This window comes from Humulus lupulus, chromosome 2 (assembly GCF_963169125.1).
Source record: "Humulus lupulus chromosome 2, drHumLupu1.1, whole genome shotgun sequence".
NCBI lineage: Eukaryota > Viridiplantae > Streptophyta > Magnoliopsida > Rosales > Cannabaceae > Humulus > Humulus lupulus.
Window position 1 is genome coordinate 25985920 of NC_084794.1, and position 22196 is coordinate 26008115.

General features: G+C 30.7%; 2 protein-coding genes across 5 annotated transcripts; both read right to left on the reverse strand.

Annotated features, from left to right (window-relative positions):
• Nucleotides 1-4: 4 nt before the first annotated feature.
• LOC133817531 (uncharacterized) lies at nt 5-18832 on the reverse strand. Of its 4 annotated transcripts, XR_009885577.1 has the most exons (6): nt 18525-18832; nt 18180-18203; nt 6135-6335; nt 3308-3439; nt 2888-3014; nt 5-373 (listed from the first exon to the last, which is right to left on the reverse strand). XR_009885577.1 is itself a non-coding variant. In XM_062250083.1 (4 exons), the coding sequence occupies exons 1-4, from the start codon at nt 18742-18744 to the stop codon at nt 2991-2993; spliced, it is 354 nt and encodes a 117-aa protein (XP_062106067.1). In that variant the 5' UTR covers nt 18745-18824; the 3' UTR covers nt 2888-2990. The 4 variants fall into 4 exon arrangements, 3 of the variants coding, with proteins under 3 accessions (XP_062106067.1, XP_062106066.1, XP_062106068.1); XM_062250083.1 differs by lacking the exons at nt 5-373; nt 6135-6335 and having other exon boundaries at nt 3308-3393; nt 18525-18824; XM_062250082.1 differs by lacking the exons at nt 5-373; nt 6135-6335 and having other exon boundaries at nt 18525-18824.
• A 1966-nt stretch (nt 18833-20798) lies between these two features.
• Nucleotides 20799-21896, reverse strand: LOC133814060 (uncharacterized). The gene is made up of 4 exons (XM_062247073.1): nt 21803-21896; nt 21555-21710; nt 21271-21456; nt 20799-20909 (listed from the first exon to the last, which is right to left on the reverse strand). Exons 1-4 carry the CDS (start codon nt 21842-21844, stop codon nt 20799-20801), a joined length of 495 nt encoding a protein of 164 aa, XP_062103057.1. The 5' UTR covers nt 21845-21896.
• Between the last annotated feature and the right edge of the window lie 300 nt (nt 21897-22196).

The following is a 22196-nucleotide window of genomic DNA, read 5'->3' on the forward strand; positions in this document are numbered from 1 at the left end:
TAAACACAAATATATAAAATGTTACTTTGGATATTCAGATGAATTGAACTAATCATAACTTATCCCAACTCTTTAACATCTTGCAAAAAAATATTTATTGGAAACTAAACTCATTCATAGCATGCCCATTTAACAATATCACCCTCTCAATAAATATATATTTAATACATATAGATCCATAAATTTGCTCATTTAGAATTTTATAGTCGGTTATGTTTTACTTAGACTTTTTTATTTATTTTAAAATAACTAAAAAAATAAACATTGTTTCAAAATTTGAACTAAACCAATCAGTTTATTAAACATTAAAAAAATGTTACTTAAATATTAAATAAACCAAAATGAAAATAAATAACAAGTAAAATAAATGATACTATGAAATAAAAAAAAACAACTTTTTAAACTATTATTCTTATATACCAATTAAGAATAAACTAAAATGTTAGTTATAAACCCATACAAAATAGAAAGAAGAACATAAACTCAAAAACATTAATGAATATGATCAAAATTATTATGCATGAATTACTATCTTTTAAATATATTTTTATATTATTGAGATTTGCATATCTCTTCTATATAATAAGTGTGTAGATAACAGAAATTATTGGTTTTAATAGTTTTTTATTTTTTTTATGTTAACTTTAACGAAATATTCTTATATTTAACTATAGTTTGTAAACACTTAAACTTAAATAAAATAAAATAAAAAATTCAAATAGAATATTTTTGAGATATTTTACAATAATAATTATTTAAAAATAATAAATAATTAAATAAATTAAAATATAATATTTTTCAGATGTTTTACAATGATAATTATTTTAAAATAATAAATAATTAAACAATTATAATATGATATTTTTGAGATATTTTATGATAATTATTTAAAAATAATAAAATCATACATTTTATAACTTAAATAAAACTTAATTAAACTTAAACTCACTTATTAAAATAATATCATATTAAACATATAATATAATCTACTGTGAATTAGGAACAAATTGTTTTTTTTAAACTAGCAAGAAACTTAAATTTAAAATTCACGTATATTATTTAATATTACATTAAATATATTATATATATAATCTCTTATTGTCACTCTCAAATTCAAAAACTAGAACAAACATAAACTTAAACAAAAATAAATAAATTATTTAATTAAAATAGGATATTTATTTCAAAATTTATGACATTAATATAAATTTAATAAAAATAATTAATAAATTATATAAATAAAACTAAGCAAACGTTCATATTGCACTTTGATTGTATCTAATATATATATAAGTATATATATATAAATATAAACCAAGTATCACTAATTTATGTAGGAAATATAAGCATATAAAAGTAATGTATTCTAAATTTACATTTCACTCATGATTATTTGTTGTCTAGTGAATTTTTTTTAAAAGTAAAAGTTATAAAGTAAATGAGTTTATGGGTGAGTAAATAATAATAATTGGTTGAAGGTATTTCATACTTTCATTGTAATATAAATGTATACATAGTTGAAGCCTTTTAATAGGTATATTAATAGATTTTACTATCTATTTGGTGGTTTGTTTTTATTTTTATATAATGATAATTAAATGTCTATTCTCTACTCTCTACCTGTTCATTGTTCATTTTTGTAACAAGCGGCAACTTTTAGTTAAGAATAATTGAATATCATATCCTCTAAATATTAAGTAGATTTTAATTAAATCATGTCATGATGACATATTAAATACAAGTTTTTGTTTTAGAGAAATATGTTACAAGCTTTTCTAAGCAGTTAGTATATATTTTTGTAACACATGATTATATATATGCGTGAGAGAGAGAGTAACGTGGGCAGGGCTGAGAAAAGAGCAAAAAAAACTTTTTCTGAAAAAAAAAAATTAGAACAGTCCAAAACAAAATCTGTAATATTACTTTAATACCCACATATAATGTACATAGGATAAATGTATAATGCAGAAAGTTGCATGATAACATTAAGGCTAGAATTGGAAAAAAATTAGTTGATGAACTGCAAAAAAAAAAAATGGGAAGCTGTTAATACAAAGCTACAACAACAGAAGATTTGGACAACTGCTCATTTTGCCATATTTGCAAAACTTTGGTTCGCGATTAAAAAACTGTATTTTTGAAAAATGAAATTCTGAAATGAAAATTTGAATTTAATGACTAAAAACATATTTATAAAAATATGATTAGTTCAATATCTGTAAAATATTTTTGAGTTTTAAAAAATTAAATTTGTGATTGGTAAAATATCTAAAAATACAATAGATTTAAAATATGTGATTGGTGGAGTTGAAAATTATTTTTATATAAAATTTCCTTCTTCCACAATTCCACCAAGGCAATTTCTTCTAAGTTTTCTTGCTGCAACATCATGGCACAATAATTCTCAATTAAAATGAGTTGAAAAGTAATATTTTTGGTTTGAAAACACAAAATTGGTGCCTCATACTGTTTTGGTATCAAACTCAATATTTATCCAAATTCATTGGCTTCTAATTGTGTGGAAGTTAATTTGGTGATATAATGGTTTGGTCTAGTACGTATGAAACTCAGGAATACTGTCAACTTTATGTTCATTTGATTGCCACCAAAATTAGTAATTGTTGCATTATAAAATGTCACACATAAAAGGCCTATTAATTCATTATAATATGCAATATTTTTTGTCTTTTAACTTGGTAGTAAACCAATCTAACCAATGTCAGTAAGATTCTTCTATTTATGTTTTGACTTTCAGATTTTGCATGAATCATAACTTGTATAGACTTTCAAATATTGTATTGTGAAAGCTAATAGCTAACAAATGATGTCATAGTAAATCAGGACTTCCAAAGACATTTGCATAAAGAAAGAGAAAGAGTACACCAACCTCATTGATATCGTATTTTGACTTAGAAGTCTCTCACTTGAAAAGATCCAATGGCTTAAATCATGAACTTCTGATGCCACATATTACTTCAATTTTTACTAATTCAAGTGGGCTCTATCATCATAATCTATAACATGACCAAAAAGAAAGAAAAAAAATAAGGCAAGAAATTATAATTAATCGGGAAAAGTATTACAATACTATGAGATGAGTTATCAACAACTACAACTATAGGTGTAGTCTGAAAAACCACGCACACTTATTACAGTAAAGAGAAATCACAAAATGAAATTAAAAGGGAAAAAATCACAGTTTAAAGTTCAAATAAGGCAATATTCACTAATTTTTAAGATTATATACATACATTTAACAACCATTTATTGTATTCTTTCAAAATCAGCGGAGAAAAAAAGAGCTCACCTCAAATATCTGATGAAGCAACGAAGGAGAAAAAGAGCACAGGTGATCGACGAAGGAAGACGGCGAAGAGATGGCGTGGGTGTGGACTGTGATGAAGGATTAAAGGTGGTAAGTCGATTACTCTGTAGTCGGCTGTTGAAGAAAGTGGAAAAAAAGAGGAATTTGTTTTTGGATAAAATTTCAAGAAAGAGAAAAAACGTGAATTTTTCGTTTTCTTTTTTAATTCATAAAATTTGAATTGGTATTTGGATTGTATTTTAAAAAATAATCAACCAATCACTTATTTTGATGGGTCCTACTTATTTTATGTTTTCAAAATCATAAAATTATTTCCAAATCATCTACCAATGAGACCCTAAAACACTTGCCTCTTGTTTCTAGAAAATTCGGTATGCACCAACTTGGTCTATCTAGGCTTGAATGCTCCTCCTCTACCTTGAACCCTTGCATGTGAGTTGAGTAACCATATAACCATACTAACCTTTGTTCCTGTAGAAAACCTCAGGCTTTGGAGCTTCAACCAAGCCATTCTTAGAGAGAGAGCTACGAATTTTTAGAGAGAGATGAGAGCTTTTCTGATGCAAAGTGGCTGAAGGAAGTGACCTGGAAGATTAGAGTGAAAGGCCTTGCATGGTTATTAGTCTTCTCAAGTAATTATAGCTCATTACACCACTTAACCACCTAATAAATGTTGACCTACCCTAAATCTACTTCAAATGGCTGACAACCCCTTTAAATTTAATTAACTCAATAGCTAAAATCTGAGACAAAGTTGATATTCTCGGATTTGGCTTGACCCCATTTTGAAATATACCCAAAAAGTTCATTTAAGAGGTAATTGAGCCCAAAAGTAGGGTCCAAGGGTGGTAGAAATCTAAAGCCCACTTAAGTATGATAAAATAACAATTATAACCACCAAAATGTCATCTTTAAGTGTGACAAAATAAATTATGTGCCACATATTTTTATTTGTGAAATTTGCTTCCCACAAATAAGGCTAATTATGCATTTTCTCTCAAAATGCAAAATAAACATTCTTATTCTAACAATTTGTTAGTTAGAAAGATATTCACTTAATTTATTATTATTCCAATGCCCAAAATAAATGTTTTCCATAATTAATTGTCAACGAGTATTTATAATTCTCAGACGTTGTCCCCGATAAGGGACTTAACCTCAGTTCCAAACTGAGTTTCCATAATTTCAACTAAGATGAACCAATTTCTCAATTTGATTTGAAATCACTAAAAATACCCATTCTTTGGAATAATATTCAAAATTTCTCGAAAGTTTGGTACGTTACACAAACATAGATTTCATTACAACATAATGAGTTTTTAAGTTTTCATGAGTTGCATTTGGTTGCATGGGCCTATATTTGAGGTTTCAGTAAGTTTCTTTAGGCTTGCATTTAAGATTACAATAGATCACACAAGTTTTATAAGAATAAATTTCGCAAATGAGTTATTTAAAGTTGCTTTAGGTTGCATGAAATTGTATTTGAGGTTGCATGAGTTGCATAAGGATGGAAATAACATATGAATTTTTAAGTTGACATAGGTTGCATTGATTTTTGGGGGTGCATTAGATTGCATGAGCTTGCAGTAGGTTGCATGCATTGCATAATAATGAAATTTGCATATGAATTTTTAAGTTGCCATGGATTGCATTGGAACTCCTTTGGCAACCTGTACAACCTCTGTTGCAAAATTTGTAACTTTTATTGTAATCTTTGCAACCTGAGGTGTGACCTTATTTGCAAACTCAGCATCCTCTATTGCAATATCAACAACCTCTATTGCAATGTTTGCAACCTGAGACGCAACCTTATTAATAAGGTTTGCAACCTCTATTTGCAACCATTGCAACTTAAGGTGCAATCTTTATTATAATATTTGCAACCTAATATGAAACCTCAAAATCCTTTATAAACCTCAACAACCTACAACTTTATTTGACAACATCAAGAGGTAACAACTTGATTATTATTCAAAAAAAAAACCAAGTGACAACAACTACTTATCCTTTAACATGCCAAAGATATGATCATTGGCAAATTTTTCAAAAACATGTCAAAATAATATACTTCAAATGTTTTCTAAAGCAAGTGATTTAAAAATTGAGTCATAAATCATCTATTCTATAGCTTCCCATGTAATATTTGTTTTTCTCATCATAATTTCATGTACAAGATATTTTGTCTTTAAGAACATGCCCTCTTTTTTATAAGTTTTCATTGTATTTTACATCTTTTAGCTTGATTTTCAATTAATTTGAGGCAACCTATGAGATTGAAAAGCTAATTATAAAAACTTGGTCCGCTCAATTTTCTTGTGCTCACCTTGCCTATAAAATAAAAACTGAAAATTTATACCCCTCTTCATGTGCACTAACTGAGGCTTATTCATTCCTCTAAAAATGGAAGCATGCACATCATATTTTCTTAGAGATGTGATAACTCTACAACATAGAGTTATTTTACCGCGTTTTACTTATCAATTATTGTGTATTCTTAAGTTTTTATGTTATTTGAATTTTATAGAATTTTGTATGTTTTTAGTGTTATTTTATTGTATTATGTTATAGTTTAATTATGTGAAATTAATGTTGTTAGTTTAAAAGTTAAAAGTGTGATTTTATTGAACCTAAATGCCTAAGTAAATTAAATTTTAATTAATTAATTTTCATGGATTTAATATGATTTATTTTATATTTGAAAATATGTAGTTATGATTTAATTTATTTTTGCTTTGTAGCAAATGTGTTGTATGTTTGGTGCTTGAAAAGAAAGGAAATAAAAGTGAAAATGAGAAAGAAAAGATGGTACTTTTGAAGTTAGAAGCCCAGCTGCCCACACCTACGCCCACGCCACTACCACCTCACGGCCCAGCTCTGTCCCTTGGGCCCAGTTTCTCCTTCCTGCTGCACTTCACCCGGGCCCACGCAAGCCACATGCTGGAGACGCCACTGAAGCCGCCTGCCCAGCTCAAACCCCACGCCTATTTCAGAGCATTTTTTTCCCCATGTGCTGCCATTTAAATGCCATATTTTTAGGGAAATTTGCATATATACTAAGTTTATAAAAAAAAAGTCCAAATATAAAGTAAGTGAAATTAATTACAAATATACGACACTTGGATGATGCCAACTAATAAATAATTTAAGGGAAATTAACACATATACGGCAAATTGGAAAAAAATTCTAAATATACGGTATTTTAAACTAATTACAAAATTACGGAATCTATGCCTACCCAGTTATCCATATTACTCATTCCATTACAGGTTGAATATCATACTCAAATTTGTATCAAATTATTACAAATATTATCCTGAACAACAACATATATATATTAATATCTTTAAATTAATTTTGAATTACTTATTTGTACACTTGCAAAATTATAATCAACGTTTACACTTGATAAAATCATATTGTTGAAAGATCATAATCATAAAATTATTTTTAAAAATATAGGTTGTGTTTGGTAACACTTAAAAAAGTAATTTTTTATTTAATTAATTAAAAATTTGACAATTAAACATAAAATGTGTTTGATAACTTTATTTTTATTTATTATTTTTTTGAATTTTAATCAAAATTTATTAAATTTTGAAAATAGAATTTTTTGACTTTCAAAATTTTTTTAAACCGTTTTCGACCTTTTTTTTCTTCAAATCAACACCTCGTATTGCTAAATAAAAAAATAAAAATGATCAAACGCGTTTATTATTTTTTGTTTTTAAAAACAAAAAACAAAAATAGTTACCAAACATATTTTTATTTTTTAAAAATAAAATTATATTTCTTTTTTTTTGTTTAAAAAATTCAAAAACAAAAATTTTACCAAACACAACCATAGCAATAAACTTGTAACAAATCTTTACAAACAACATTAGGAATGATCATCCGATCTGATCCAACATTTTTAACACTAACCAATCCAATCCAATTAAATGTTGGATGTTGGAAATCATCAAATCTAATCCAATCAAATCCGTTTTGGCCTACAAATCCAATCCAATCCATTTGTAATTGGATTGGGTCGATTTATTTTTATTTTTTTATCTTTGAACCTAAATTTTGATATTAAAGAAATTAACAAGCAAAACAAAAAACATACAAAAATCTAGACACCATGTAGTAATAATACCAATTTAAATCTTTACAATTGTCACATTATAGTCCTTTAAATATTAAGTTTACAACATAAGTCCATTAAATATCATGATAGAGAAATGCTAAGATTACAAATCCAATTGTAATTGGATATCCAATTTTTTATTATTGGATTGGTTCGGGGTAATTGGACTGGTTTGGATCTTGAGCAACCCTAAACAACATGATAGAGAAATGCTAAATAAGAACTTACGTGTTACAAACCTGTAACAAGCTTTTACAGACAACGATGAATTTACATGTTACAAACCTGTAACAAGCTTTTACAGACAACGACAACTATGAATTTACATGTTACAAACCTGTAACATGCTTTTACAGACAACATAATACATAGGTTTGTAACATGCTTTTACAGACAACATAATACATATTAGCAAATTATTGTAACTATCATTTACGAAAATAATTTATTGTTAAGAAATCGTAACCAAAATTTACATAAAAATATTATATTTTTCCATATTGTACCAAAAAATTACAGGAACCATCATATTTATACTATACAACTTAAAAATATAAATTGAATATATTCATTATTTATAAAAGACTTTATTAAAAGGAAATCTACAAAAATACATTAAAAACTAAAAAAGATATGAAAATCTATTACAAATTTGTAAATATCTGTTACAATTGTAAATATTTGTTACAAATTTGTAAACATCTATTACTAAATGGTAAACAACTTTTACATTTTTGTAACTAATATTTAGAAAATTAGTTTAAAAAGAGATTAAATTGTAACTAAAAAATTTATTTTTGTAACAAAAGTTTCTAAAACTAGTTTTATAATTAGAAAATATATTTTTGTAACTAATATTTATAATAATTTATATAAATATTTATAATAACATTTTTGTGTTTATTAAAAAATTAGTAGAAAAACATGTCTTTTTGTCAACAAAAAAAATTATAGACTACTTTATAAGTAAACAAAATTCATTTTTGTAACAATATTTTTTAAAACTAGAAAGTAAGAAATTTATTTTGTAGCTAACGTTTAAAAAAATATTATATAATTTCAACTAACATAATTGTAATTTAGATTTATAAATATAATTTAAAAAATATTCAAAGAATAATGATATTGTGATTATCCAACAATATAGTTATTAATATTAATTTTAATTAACTATATATTGCAACGTATATAAATTATAATAATTTATATAAATATAAATATTTATTTTAATATTAATAAATAAATTCATTTTAAATAAAAATAAATTAATCTACTTTATTGAAAGTAGTAGCTGTAATTATTATTACTTATATTATTATATTATTTGTAGTATATAAAAAATTTGTTCAATTAACTAAAGTAACGAAAATCGGCACGGAGGGGAGGGAGACAGAATTGAGAGTGAAGAATTTACTTATATTTAAGTGACCGTATATTTGTAATTTATTTAAATATCCGTATATTTAGATTTTTTTTACCAAATGCAGTGCACTTCGTAATTTTCCCATAATTTAATGGTAAATACAAAACCCAAGCCCATTCAATAACACATGTAAATTTTCCTCATAATAAATTATTAATGATTATAGAAACTAATAATATAATTATTAATTATTAGTATTATAAAGACCAATCTAATAATTTGAATACTATTTATTTAATAGTATTATAATATGGCCGGATCTATCACCATAAATTTGTTTGTTAACAAAAAAAATATTAGGAAAATAAAATGTTACTCGTGAAAACTAATCCGGATAAATATAAGCTTTTCTTGGACAAACAAATAAATATAGATTTTAATACTTAAAATTTGGTCATCATTAATTTACTAATTTGAAAATTCACTATCACCATAACACTCTTTTCTTTTGTTAACATGTAACAATGATTTCCAGAATTAATTTTATAAGTAAACTTTTCAATTTTTGTTACTAAAATTTACAAAAATGTTACATGTTAGAACAACTAATATAAATATTATAACTAGTAACAAAATTATTATAATTAATAATAAAATCGTTACATGCAATAACTAAAACTCATTATCTGTAACAAGATTGTAACAAGTAGTAACAAAACTATTACAATAAGTAAATAATTTTTACAAATTTGTAAACAACAATTACAAATTAATTCATAACAAATAAAAATCTATTTTTGTAACAAAAGTTGACAAAACTAATTCACAAATAAAATTATATTTTTCAACTAATATTTGCATAAATAATTTATATATTTACTTAACATAATTGTAATAAAAATTTACTAGCTTTATAATTTTAATAGTTATTTATCCTCCCAATATTATTTATAACACAACATTACTAATTTGTAACAGCTTGTTATTATTTCAATAATTACTCATCTTTTAGTATTATTTAAAGAGATTAATTTTAATCACCTATAAGTATATTTGTCAAAAATATCAATATGACGATCAAATAAAACATTTTTTCATTCAACTGTATTATATATACAAATATATGCTTCATTTATTATATATTACCAAAATAATATTTACATATAATAATGCAATATATTATGAATTTTATCACTCACAAAGAGATATATATATATATAATCATATAGATAATATTATAGTGATTTATATGATTAGTAGTACTGCATGTCGTATGCATATTTATATTTATATTGATATACGTGTTCAAACACCTATAGTTAAACCGTATATATGACATACCGTATCTTTCAAATTTTCTTGAGATATAGGGTGATGTGTGTAATTTTTCCATATTTTTATACTCACATTTCCCCCATTCGGAAATACCACACTATTTCCAACCCATACACCACATTTATCTATTTATTTCATTTCTTTTTACCACTCTTCCATCACTACACCCATATTATTCTCTTTACAACCTTTTAATCTCTTACATTCTTTTCTATTTAATATGGCCATATTATTCCTTACACAACAAATTAATTTAATCAATTTATTTATTTTACATTAAATTAATTAATTTAATTACATTATTTTGGCTATAAATAGAATGTTGGAAGAGCATTTGGGGTGGTCATCTTTTTCCCTACACTACACAATCTCTCCACCATTTCTACAATTTTCTCTCAACCATTCCTCTCATCCATTTTTAGGTTTTTCAAAAACACTTTCAAGTATGTATTTCATTTGTTTTGTATTTTCTACTCTAGTTATGAATTTTTAATATTTTTAAGAATATTAAGGTGATGATGAAACAATATGTATCTATATAGTATTTATTTTGTATGTTGATTTCTCATTTGGTGCTATAAAGTTTATGAATTTTCTTCTTCTAATATCTTCTTTAATCTTAAATATCATGTATTTTTTATTGTTAGCATATATTTACCCTTTGTTCTTCATTAGTGCAAAATCATAATATTTTTTTATTAAAGTGTGCCATTAAATTGTGCACATCAAATATTTAGAAAAAAAGAAAATTATGTTATGTCTTATAAATAATATTCCTTGATTTTGTTGTTTCATTAAATTGATTCACACTAAAGATTTTGATATTATATTGTTAAAAGTGAAGATAAATCCTATATGAAAATAATTTGTGCTTAAAAAGAATATATAAATTTTTTTTTTTTGGTAACCGAGGGTATCAGGGGCCTCACCCCCACTAATCCTTCGAGACCCTGGTGCTTTCAGCCGGAGACTGCCCTAGTGACCCCAAGAAGGTATTTAATTGCTTCCGTGGGGAATCGAACCTAGGATGGGTGAGATCCTAAGTACCGCCCTTACCACTCGAGCTACCCCTTGAGGTTAAAAGGAATATATAAATTGAATAGGTGATAGTTTGAATAATTTCTACAATTAATAAGACTTGGGAATAAATATACTAATAAATATTATTAAATTTATATTTTATGGATTCTATTATCTTAATAATCTATCTTCTACACCATTATTAATATTTTTATTTATCTTGTCTTAGCAGCATATATGGTTTTTGGTCTAGGTGATAAAAGTATAAGCATTCTCAATTCAACAGCATGTGTGCTAGTCAGCTGTTGTATCATGTCATTCATTCTTTTACACTACTATGAAAAGCAAATCTATGGAAACTGTATAATACAAAACTCAGTGCATCCTACCACTAGTCCAGCCACTATGAAGTTCTACTTTCTATTACTTTGTATATTGTGTAATTTACTTTCTTTTATCATTGTTATTTTCAATTTGTAATGCTAATTTGATCGTTGTTAATGTGTGACTTGTATTTCTTGACTGTTAGTTAAAATCGTTATCTTGGGCTGCAGACCAAGTGGTTGTTATTATTCTGTTAAGTCAAGTTAAATCAAGTTAGTTAGTTAGTTAGTTAGGTTATCTATTAAGTCTTTTGTTTGTAAGCCTTATATCTATAAAAGGCATAAATTAGTCCAGAGTTGAGAGAGCTTAGTGTGCTAAAGTTCTCTTTTTACTACTCTGTTCTCGTGGAGAAAGAAAACAAGAGTGACTGTGAGCTTTGGGATTTGGCCTGGTGAATGGATTGTAAGATCTGTAGCTGGTGAATGATAGTGTTATAAATCTCTCTTCTTTTTCATAGTGGATTCGACTAGGGAAGATAAGTTCCATGCCTTGGATGTAGGAGTTCCTCATTGGAATTGGTGTAGTTTGTTTCTGTTCACTTTCTTTCTGTCATTATATTTCTTGTTCCTTTGCTGTGTGTATTGTGTTCATTTCAAATATCAAGCAAAGCTCCAACAAGTGGCATCAGAGCCAAGTTCCGTGGCCGCTTTGATATCAAGATCTCAATCAAGAAATCATCAAGATCAAGAACTCAGCAATGGGGTCACGCATAGAAAAAGAAAAGTTCGATGGAAAAGGGGATTTCAACATGTGGAAAAAAAATGGGGGTTGTTTTGGTTCATCAAAAGTGCACAAGCTCTTTTGGGAGAGAAGTCCTTGCTCGACACACTCGCGGTTGCCTAGAAGACTGAGGTAATGGAATCTGCTTTTAGTTTGTTAATTCTGAACATTGCTGATAATGTCTTAAGACAAATTGATGATGAAGATACAGCTGCAAAAATCTGGTTAAAACTTGAATCTTTGTATATGACTAAGTCACTTTCAAATAAAATTTATCTTAAGGAACAATTGTTTGGTTTTAAGATGGATTCATCTAAATCCTTTGTTGATAATTTGGATGAATTTATAAAGATAACAATGAGTCTTGCTAATATTGATGAAAAAATATCAAAAGAAAATCAAGTTGTTATTATGTTAGATTCTTTGCCTGGAAATTTTCAAGATCTAAAGACTGCCATCAAATATGGTAGAGATACTTTGTCTTTGGATGATGTTTTAGGTGCACTTAGATCAAAAGATTAGGAGCTAAAGTTTGAAAAGAAGGGTACTACAGAAGGCTTAAATGCAAGGGGCAGATCACTCAAGAGGAATACTTCTAGAGGAAAAAGCCATTCAAGATCTCAATTTAGGAATGGTGGACAAACTAAGAGGATATGCTGGCTGTGTAGAAAGGAGGGACACAAAGAAATTATGTCCAGAAAGGAAGAATTCATACGACAATGGTACAAGTAGATCGAATGGAAACAAGGCTGATAATTCTAAATCTGCTAAAGGTTATGACAGTGCAAATTTGTCTAACAGAAGTTTTATCAATCTCTTCAACAAAGATACAACATGAATGGGTCATGGACTCTGGTTGCACGTTCCATATGACATATAGAAGAGAGCTACTCTTCAATTTCCATCCTGTGAGTGGTGGAAATGTAATCATGGGGAAAGACAACTCGTGTGAAGTCACTGGAATTGGAAATGTTCGACTGAAACTTTGGGATGGTTCTTACAGAATATTAAAAGAAGTTAGGTTGGTTCCAAAACTGAGAAGAAATTTCATCTCTCTAGGAATGTTAGACAAATCTGGTTGTACATACAAAGGAGAAAATGGGTTACTCAAGGTCATGAAGGGTGTTATGGTAGTTCTAAAGAGATGCTATCAACAAGGGCTATATATATTACAAGGTGAATCTGTAAATGGTGAAGTTGCAGTTGTAAATTCAGCACCAACTCAAACCTACTTGTGGCACAAGAGGCTCGGACACATAAGCTTAAAGGGCCTACAAGAACTAAGCAAACAAGGGATCTTGGATTCAAACCAGATTGGTTCAATTGATTTTTGTGAAACTTGTGCTCTAGGGAAGTCTCACAAACTGAGTTTTGCAAGATCTGTACCCACTACAAAAGAAGTCTTAGAGTATGAACACTCAAACTTGTGGGGATCACCTCAGGTACCAAATTCCTTATCTGGTTCTCATTATTTTTTGTCCATAATAGATGATTTTTCTAAGAGAGTTTGGGTTTATTTCTTAAAACATAAATATGAAGCTTTCAGTAAATTAAAGGAATGGAAAATCACAACTGAAAATCAATGTGGAAAGAAACTTAAGAAACTAAGAACAGATAATGGTTTAGAATTTTGCAGTGGTGAGTTTAACAAATTTTGTGCTGAGAATGGAATTGTAAGACATAAAACATGCCCTGATACTTCTCAACAAAATAGATTAGCCAAGAGAATGAATAGGACTACCCTAAATAAATTTAGATGTATGCTATCCGAATCAGGTTTGCCTAAGTGTTTTTGGGCAGAAGCTACTTCCATTGCTTGCTACTTAATCAATAAGTCACCTTCTTCAGCTATAGTAAAACTCCTATGGAAGTATGGACTAGTAAAAGTCCAAACTTATCTCATTTAAAACCGTTTGGTTGTATTGCTTATGTGCATAAGAATCAAGGAAAATTAGAGCCAAGAGCTCTAAAGGCTGTTTTCATTGGGTATCATATTGGTGTTAAAGGTTATAAACTACGGTTAATAAATGAAAGAAAATGTGTCATTAGTAAGCATGTTATTTTTTAATGAAAATTCTTGTTACAAAACTAACTTGCAAGGCCAAAACATTACTGAAAATTCATAGTTTGAGGTGGAAAATAAATCTGATGCTGGTCTACAAGATCAAACATATACAAACTTTGATTTTTCAGGTAACAATGACACAATTAAGGTGGAGCATAGTGAAGAAAATCCAAGGGACGAGCCTACTGAAACATAAAATGAGGTGGAGCAAATTGATACCAATGAAGATCTAAGAGACTACTTGCTGGCCAGAGAGAACAAGGAGAGAAATAAGGAAACCTAATAGATATTCAGCTCAGTTTGCACAATCCGAAATCACTGCATATGCTTTGAATATTGGGGACTCAATAAAGCTTGGAGAGCCTACCTCTTTTGCTGAAGTAAGCAAGAACAGATATAGAAGGGAATGGACAGCTGTTATCCTATGCAAGAAGAAATGAAGTCCCATTGGAAAAACCAAACTTGGAAGCTTGTTGACAAACCAGAAAGTAAGAAGATAATTGGATGTAAGTGGATTTATAAGATCAAGCCTGCTATTCCTGGTGTTGAAAATCAAAGGTTTAAGGCTAAAGTTGTGGCAAAAGGATTCTCTCAAGTCAAGGGGGTTGACTATCATGAAGTTTTCTCTCTAGTGGTGAAACTATCATCTATAAGGTTGTGCTTGGTGCTATAGCAATGCAGAATTTAGAATTAGAGAAACTTGATGTGAAGACTGCTTTCTTACATGGCAACCTTGAAGAGAATATATACATGTCTCAACCTGAAGGTTTTGTCAAGAAAGGGACAGAAGGGAAAGTTTGTTTGCTCCAAAGATCTCTGTATGGATTAAAACAGTCACCAAGCATGTGGTACAAGAGGTTTGATGATTTTATTTTAACCAAGGGATATAGTAGAAGTCACTATGATCACTGTGTTTATTTGAGAAAAATAAGAGAAAGTGTGATGATTTACTTGCTACTGTATGTTGATGGCATGCTTCTAGCATGCCAAGATAAGGAGGAAATTCAAAAGTTGAAAGAGGTTCTCAAGTCAGAATTTGACATTTCAGCGCCTGCTAGAAGAATACTTGGCATAGAAATCAAGAGAGATAGAAGAAAGGGAGTGTTGAAACTATCTCAATCAGGTTATATCAAAAAGGTTATAGAAATCTTTGGTCAAAAAGATGCTAAAGCTGTTTGCACTACTACTGCTGCAAATGTCATATTAGAAGCTTTCAAAGGTGAGTTATCAAATGAAGAGGCTACATATATAGATAATCTTCCCTATTCTAGTGTTGTGGGAAATATTATGTATGCAATGATAGGAACAAGGCCTGACATTGCTTATGGGGTTAGTCTTATTAGTAGATTTATGAGCAAACCTGCCCGATCTCACTGGCAAGCAGTTAAGTGGCTGCTGAGATATTTGAAGGGAAGTTCAGAACTGGGATTAGAATACAAAAGAGGAGAAAAACAAGTTATAGGCTACTGTGACTCGGATTATACTGCTAATCTAGACAAAAGAAGGTCTCTAACTGGTTTTTTTTTTACATTTGGTGGAAATGTCATCGGCAGGAAATCAAACTTGCAACACATTGTGGCTTTGTCTACCACTGAAGCCGAATATGTGGCTCTTACAGAAGCTATAAAGGAAGCAATATGGCTGCAAGGTATAACCAAAGAGCTGGAACTGAATTCAGCAGATACTAAAGTGTATTGTGACTCGCAAAGTGCCATACACTTGTCAAAGAATAGTGCATACCATGAAAGGACCAAACACATTGATGTTAGGTTGCACTTCATAATAGATGTAGTGGCACAAGGAGAGATAAAAGTAGAAAAAATATCTACTTTAATTACTCCTGGTAGAGGAACTGGCTCGGAAAAAAGAGGGATTCTAGTTGTAAGATCTAATGAAACCGTCGCTGGAATTGAGATCTCATTCAAAGAGAAAGATATCAAATATCTCGAGTTTCTTTTTGTATATTATATGGATGATCCCATCCGCAAGGACCATGATTGGGAATTGTTTGATCGTCTTTCTCTGAGGAAGAGGCGAAACATAATCAACTTGAATTCGGCAGCTGATATGTTAACCAAGGGAATGCCAACAAACAAGTTCAAGGAAGCTTTGGACTTGTTAAATGTTGGTCCTACTCAAGGTTTTAAAAGGCGAAATTGCAAGGCGAGGTGTTTTCTCTTAGTACCGCGAGGCGTAAGCCTCGAGGCGCAACGAGGCGTACGCCTCAACTATAAGAACAAATAAAATTTTAAAAATATAATAAAATTCATAAAATATCCTAAAATTCATGAAATTTCATAAAATTCATAGAATTCATAAAATTCATAGAATTCATAACAAAGAACACATAAGTCCATGTCAAAGTCATAAAAGTACTAGTTATATAAGTCTTAAAATCATATGGATAAAATGCATTAATCGGTAGATGCTGCTGTGAGATGATGGTAGAGAAGAAAAGTGTGAGGGAGAGAGCATAAAATGCATAAAATGAGTGAGGAGAGAGCTCCTTGCGTATAAAGGAGAGAAATAAAGAGTGTGAGGGAGAGCTGAGATGAGATGATGGAGAGATGCTGCTGTGAGATGATGGAGAGGGGAGAAATTAGGGGAGATGCTGCTGTGAGGTGATGGAAGAGAAGAAAAGAGGGGATTGCCGTGAGAAGGTTAGGAAGAAATTAGGGTTTTTTTTAACTTAAAATCTGATAAAATAAGCCCAAAATTTAAGCCCATTTAGTTAAAAGAAAAGCCCAAAACACTATTTTAAGAAAGCCCCACGTGTGAGGCAATAAAACAGCCAAAAAGTGCAGAAACATGAGGCATACACCTCAGTCTGCCTCAGCCCGCCTCACCTCAGAATCGTCCGCCTTAATTCGCCTCACTCATGTGAGGCGTGCGTCTCACTGCCACTCTATGAGGCGGCGCCTCAGAGGTGTTTTTTTACCGCCTCGCCTCAAGGCGCGCCTCGAGGCGTACGCCTCAACCGTTTTTTAAAACCATGGTCCTACTTAGTTACTACAGCTGGAGCAAGGTTCCCTATTTCAATTCCAACTAAGTCCTATAGAAATGCCAGTCAAGGTGGAGTTTATTAATGTGTGACTTGCATTTCTTGACTGTTAGTTAAAACTGTTATCTTGGGCTGCAGACCAAGTGGTTGTTATTATTCTGTTAAGTCAAGTTAAATCAAGTTAGTTAGCTAAGTTAGGTTATCCATAGGTCTTTTGTTTGTAAGCCTTATACCTATAAAAGGCATAGATTAGTTCAGAGTTGAGAGTTGTGAGAGTTTAGTGTGCTAAAGTTCTGCTTTGACTACTTTGTTCTCGTGGAGAAAGAAAACAAGCGTGACTGTGAGCTTTGGGGGTTGGCCTAGTGAATGGCTTGTAGAATCTGTAGCTGGTGAATGATAGTGTTGTAAATCTCTCTTCTTTTTCATAGTGGATTCGACTAGGGAAGATAAGTTCCCTGTCTTGGATATAGGAGTTCCTCATTTGAATCTCTGAGTGTGTATTGTGTAGTTTGTTTCTGTTCACTTTCTTTGTCATTATATTTCTTGTTCCTTTGCTGAGTGTGTATTGTGTTCATTTCAGATATCAAGCAAAGCTCCAACAATCGTCTTATTTTTTAAACAAAAAAAAACAAATTTATTCATACAAAGAACAAATTAGTGTTGTACGAATACACCACTAAGTCCCATGCTTTATCATTTCAAACTAAACATAGTAGATATGAAGTAATGATCCATATCAAAAATGAGAAGTGAAGTTTTTTATCTGGTAAAAAACTACAGATAGCAAGAAAATGTGTGAAGGTAATGTACATACGGGTAGTTTTTAATCAGAGACTAACCTGTAAAGGAAGTGTTGCTCAGTCCTGCATACAAAGAAACCAAACAAACAGTAAATAATCATTTCATCCAAAATACTACATCATACGACCCATTATGAATGAATCAACGCTCAGAAAAGAGTATCTTGCAAAATTTAGCACTCCTTAGGAGCTGTTAACTTGGGGTTTTCGTTGAAATTAAATTGCCTCAACTACTAAACCATGACCCAAGCAAGTACTCTAAAATCCTCACCAAAACAGCATAAACTGGATCAAGATCTACGAGCAAAGAATGATCAAATGAAAGAGAAGCCAAAATAGATCTAAGCCGGATCCGGTGTCACAAAATTGAGAGAAAGAAATTACCGATGGGGATGGAAAGGAGAGGCTGAGAAGAGCAATCGCAGACACAAGGGGGGCAAGTAGAAGAGGAAGAAGATTGGCTAACAGCGGCCAAACCCTCCATGAAATGCCAGTAAAGAGGGGGGCCAAGAATGTAGCCGGCAATGCAGAGAGCGATGACGGTGAGGCCCGTCTTCAAGACCACCGGGCTACAAGCCTCCGCCGCGCTCTGGGTCATCGCCATAGATGCGACAGTGGCCGTACAAACAGTGGTAGTAGCAGACAGAAAGAAAGATGTGGAATTGAAAAACAGGGAGAGACAGCTGGTTTGAATGGGGAAAAGGAAAAGGAGTGTTTTGTAAAAATCACCTAAATGAAAACTTTTATTAGGCAAATAGCTTTTCAAAAAAAATTATTAGCAAAATTGCATTTTTTTTAATTAACAAAAAATCTTAATTAAAACTCATTTAATTGACATTAATGTATATTTTTTTTGGCTGAATCCTCGTGAACTAGATTGAAAATAAAAAAGAAACCCTAGGAAAGAGAAATCCTCATGCACTGTTGAACGTGAGTGTGTGATTCTCCTTTCCTCATTTATTGTAAAGGTTAATACTTTACTTGAATCTCAGTTTTTACAATTGGGTATTCATTATTTCAAGTTATATAACTATATTTAGCATAAATATACATTTTTCTACTGAGAAAAATGAAATGTTAATGTAAAAGTAGGTCCAACTCGAGGTTGAAGACAACCTGGCAATATGCGACCCTACGTGACAGTCTCTTAGTGCAATTTTCAGCAGTGACCAAATTGCACTAAGCGACCATGTGCGACCCATATGGATCGCATAGGGTTGCACTGGGTCGCTTAGTGCAATTTTCAGCAGTGACCAAATAGCTCTAAGCGACCCTGTGCGACCCATATGGGTCTCACAGGGTCTCTTAGTGCAATTTTTAGCAGTGACCAAATTGCACTAAGCGACCCTATTTGATTCATAGGGTCGCATGGGGTCTCTTAGGGTCATTTTGTATGTTTTAAAATGAACTTGTATGGCTTTAAAGTAATTATAAGCTAATTGATATGTTATTTTTATTTTATACTTATTAATTTAAATATTTAACTTTATGACAGATATGGATTATGCCTTTATTTGCATGGACTATAATGGTGAGTGGAAGATTGTAGATAAACGCATTTGGGAATGGTTTGGTATTGGTTGCAACAAGGGATTTTTGGTTGATAGAAGCATGAAGTTTCATCAATTAGTGGATAAAGTCTACGAAAAAATAGGTGTTGATCGAAATTTGTATGAAATTGAAATTACTCATAAGTTAGTTAGTGAAACATTTAGTAAGATGGCACCAAGTCAGGTTTGTAATGATTCTGATGTTGAGGATCTTATGATATTCTACAAAGATAAAGACGTGATTCCTCTATATGTGTGCGTGAAAAAGAATAAAGATAAAGGAAAGACAAATCTTGTCAATGATGGTGATGATGATGAGTTTGGTTGTGATGATAGTGGTTTTGATAGAGGAAGCTTTTATGATAACTATTTTGGTTGTCATATAATTGAACAAGTTTCAAATGAAGATCTAGTGCAGAACAATGGAGACATCATTGGTTCCAATCCAACACCAAATGATATAGTACACGAGGGAGGGAGGTGACAATGTACTCGAGGAATGTGATAAATTAGTTGAAGAAAATAACAATGTAACCGAAGGAGGTCACAATGTAGTCGAGAGCGGCCAGATCATCCCTTATCAAAATTTTGATATTGGAGAATTTACCAGAGAAGCAAGTCAAAATAGTGGGAGACACGATGGATTTGATTTAAATGTGGGTCGACACTTTGCAAGTAAGGATGAATTGGGTTATTATCTTAGTGTCATTGCCATTAATGGGAGATTTGAAATGAGAACAATAAAATCAAACAAGTCATTGAAGGAAGTTCGTTGTATTAGTAAAAATTGCTTATGGCGAGTACGTGCTACAAAGATGAAAGATTCAGAATTCTTTGTCATTCGACAATACCATGGTCTTCACACTTGCTCATTGATGAACCGAAATGCCAATCATAGACAAGCATCCAGTCATGTTATTGGTGCTCGTGTCCAGGGACACTTCAAGGACAGTAAGGATCCACTCAACCCTAGAAGCCTCGCGGGATTCATGCGCGAGGAAATGAAAGTTCAAGTCAGTTATTGAAAGGCTTGGAAAGGAAAACAATGGGCTCAAAATTTGATCAGAGGAACAGCAAAAGAAAATTTTTCCTTGCTCCCTTCATATTGTCATATTTTGAAGCAGGTAAATCCAGGCACAGTTACCCACATTGAACTTGATTCAGAAAATACGTTCAAGTACTTTTTTATGGCATTGGAAGTGGCTATAAGAGGATTCACCTACATGAGGAAAGTAATTGGTATAGATGCAGCTTGGATCAAAACTAAGCATAAGGGGGTGTTATTAGTAGCAACTACACAAGATAGTGAATATCATACTTACCCCATTGCATGAGGTTTGGTTGATAGTGAGAATAATGCTTCATGGACATGGTTCTTAGAGAAGTTGAAGGAGTTGATACCTGATAGCTCAGACTTGTGTTTTATTTCTGATAGACATCAAAGTATCGAACATGCAGTGCGTCATGTTTATGTTATGGCTTCTCATGGGGCATGTTATTGGCACGTAAAGCAAAATATAAAACATCGTTTCGAAAGCGCTACTTCGACTAAATTGTACAAGAAAGCTGCAATTGCATACCGTATTATTGTGGGCCTCTTCTCCCGCAACAATACGAGGATTATTACGCAGGATGACATTGCCGCCTAAAAATGAAGAAATCTTATCTATAATGTCATCTGCATTGTCTACATAGCTATGAAGCCTTTCATAGAACAATTGTGCCTTCTCTTCCGCACTTGGAACTAGAGTAGGTCGCACAAAGAACTGGAAAACCAAATAAAGAAAAGTAAAATAAGTTAACATAGCCAAATATATTTGCGTTTTAAAAAATTCATAAGCAACTTTTATATGTGGATAAATACCTCATCATCTTCTTCTATTACTTTGGATATTCTTGCAACTGTGATATTTTGGACCTTAACATTTATATTCCAACCAATCCATCGTGGAATATGATTTCCTGGAATTCTTTGTCCAATCATTTCTCCCAATTTCGGCATTGCTTCACAGATCCATATCTATAAGAATCAAAACAAAAATTGTAAGCATGAAAAACATATGATAAGCCATACTTATCAAAATTTAGATACACAATTTTAGATTTTTTTACCTGAAATATCCAAGGACAACATATGAAGTTCCACCTGATCATATCTTTATTATGATCTTTCCGAAACTTTACACGAGTAATTTGATCTACAATCTTCTCATATACCAGCCTCCCCCAAGGATATTTATCAAATATTTCCAAATTAGCCACTAGTCATAGCCAAGATAAATCTATTGTGGTACCGACACTAGAATTTAATAGAAATGCACTTAGTAGGTAGATAAAGCATAGCTTCACTCTGTCTTTCGTTCTCTCCTCTTTTGGTATATTATCTAGCACATTTGCTACATCCTCTATTTTTATAGACCTATCCTTGAAGTACTTATTCTTTAAATTGTTGTTTGATGAAACCACATTTAGTTATTCTGGAGTTAATTCGCCACTAGTGTATAAT

What these genes read in the sequence shown, in the direction of transcription:
- LOC133817531 (XM_062250082.1), bottom strand. Translation starts at nt 18,744, where the DNA reads ATGGCGATGACCCAGAGCGCGGCGGAGGCTTGTAGCCCGGTGGTCTTG. An exon ending in TCTCCTTTCCATCCCCATCG is followed by an intron (nt 18,204 to 18,524) that starts GTAATTTCTTTC and finishes CTTTGTATGCAG; the next exon opens with GACTGAGCAACACTTCCTTT. An exon ending in GAGCAACACTTCCTTTACAG is followed by an intron (nt 3,440 to 18,179) that starts GTTAGTCTCTGA and finishes TTTCTTCAACAG; the next exon opens with CCGACTACAGAGTAATCGAC.
- LOC133814060 (XM_062247073.1), bottom strand. Translation starts at nt 21,844, where the DNA reads ATGATCAGGTGGAACTTCATATGTTGTCCTTGGATATTTCAG. An exon ending in GTTGTCCTTGGATATTTCAG is followed by an intron (nt 21,711 to 21,802) that starts GTAAAAAAATCT and finishes TGATTCTTATAG; the next exon opens with ATATGGATCTGTGAAGCAAT. An exon ending in AAGAGGCCCACAATAATACG is followed by an intron (nt 20,910 to 21,270) that starts GTATGCAATTGC and finishes TTCCTCATGTAG; the next exon opens with GTGAATCCTCTTATAGCCAC.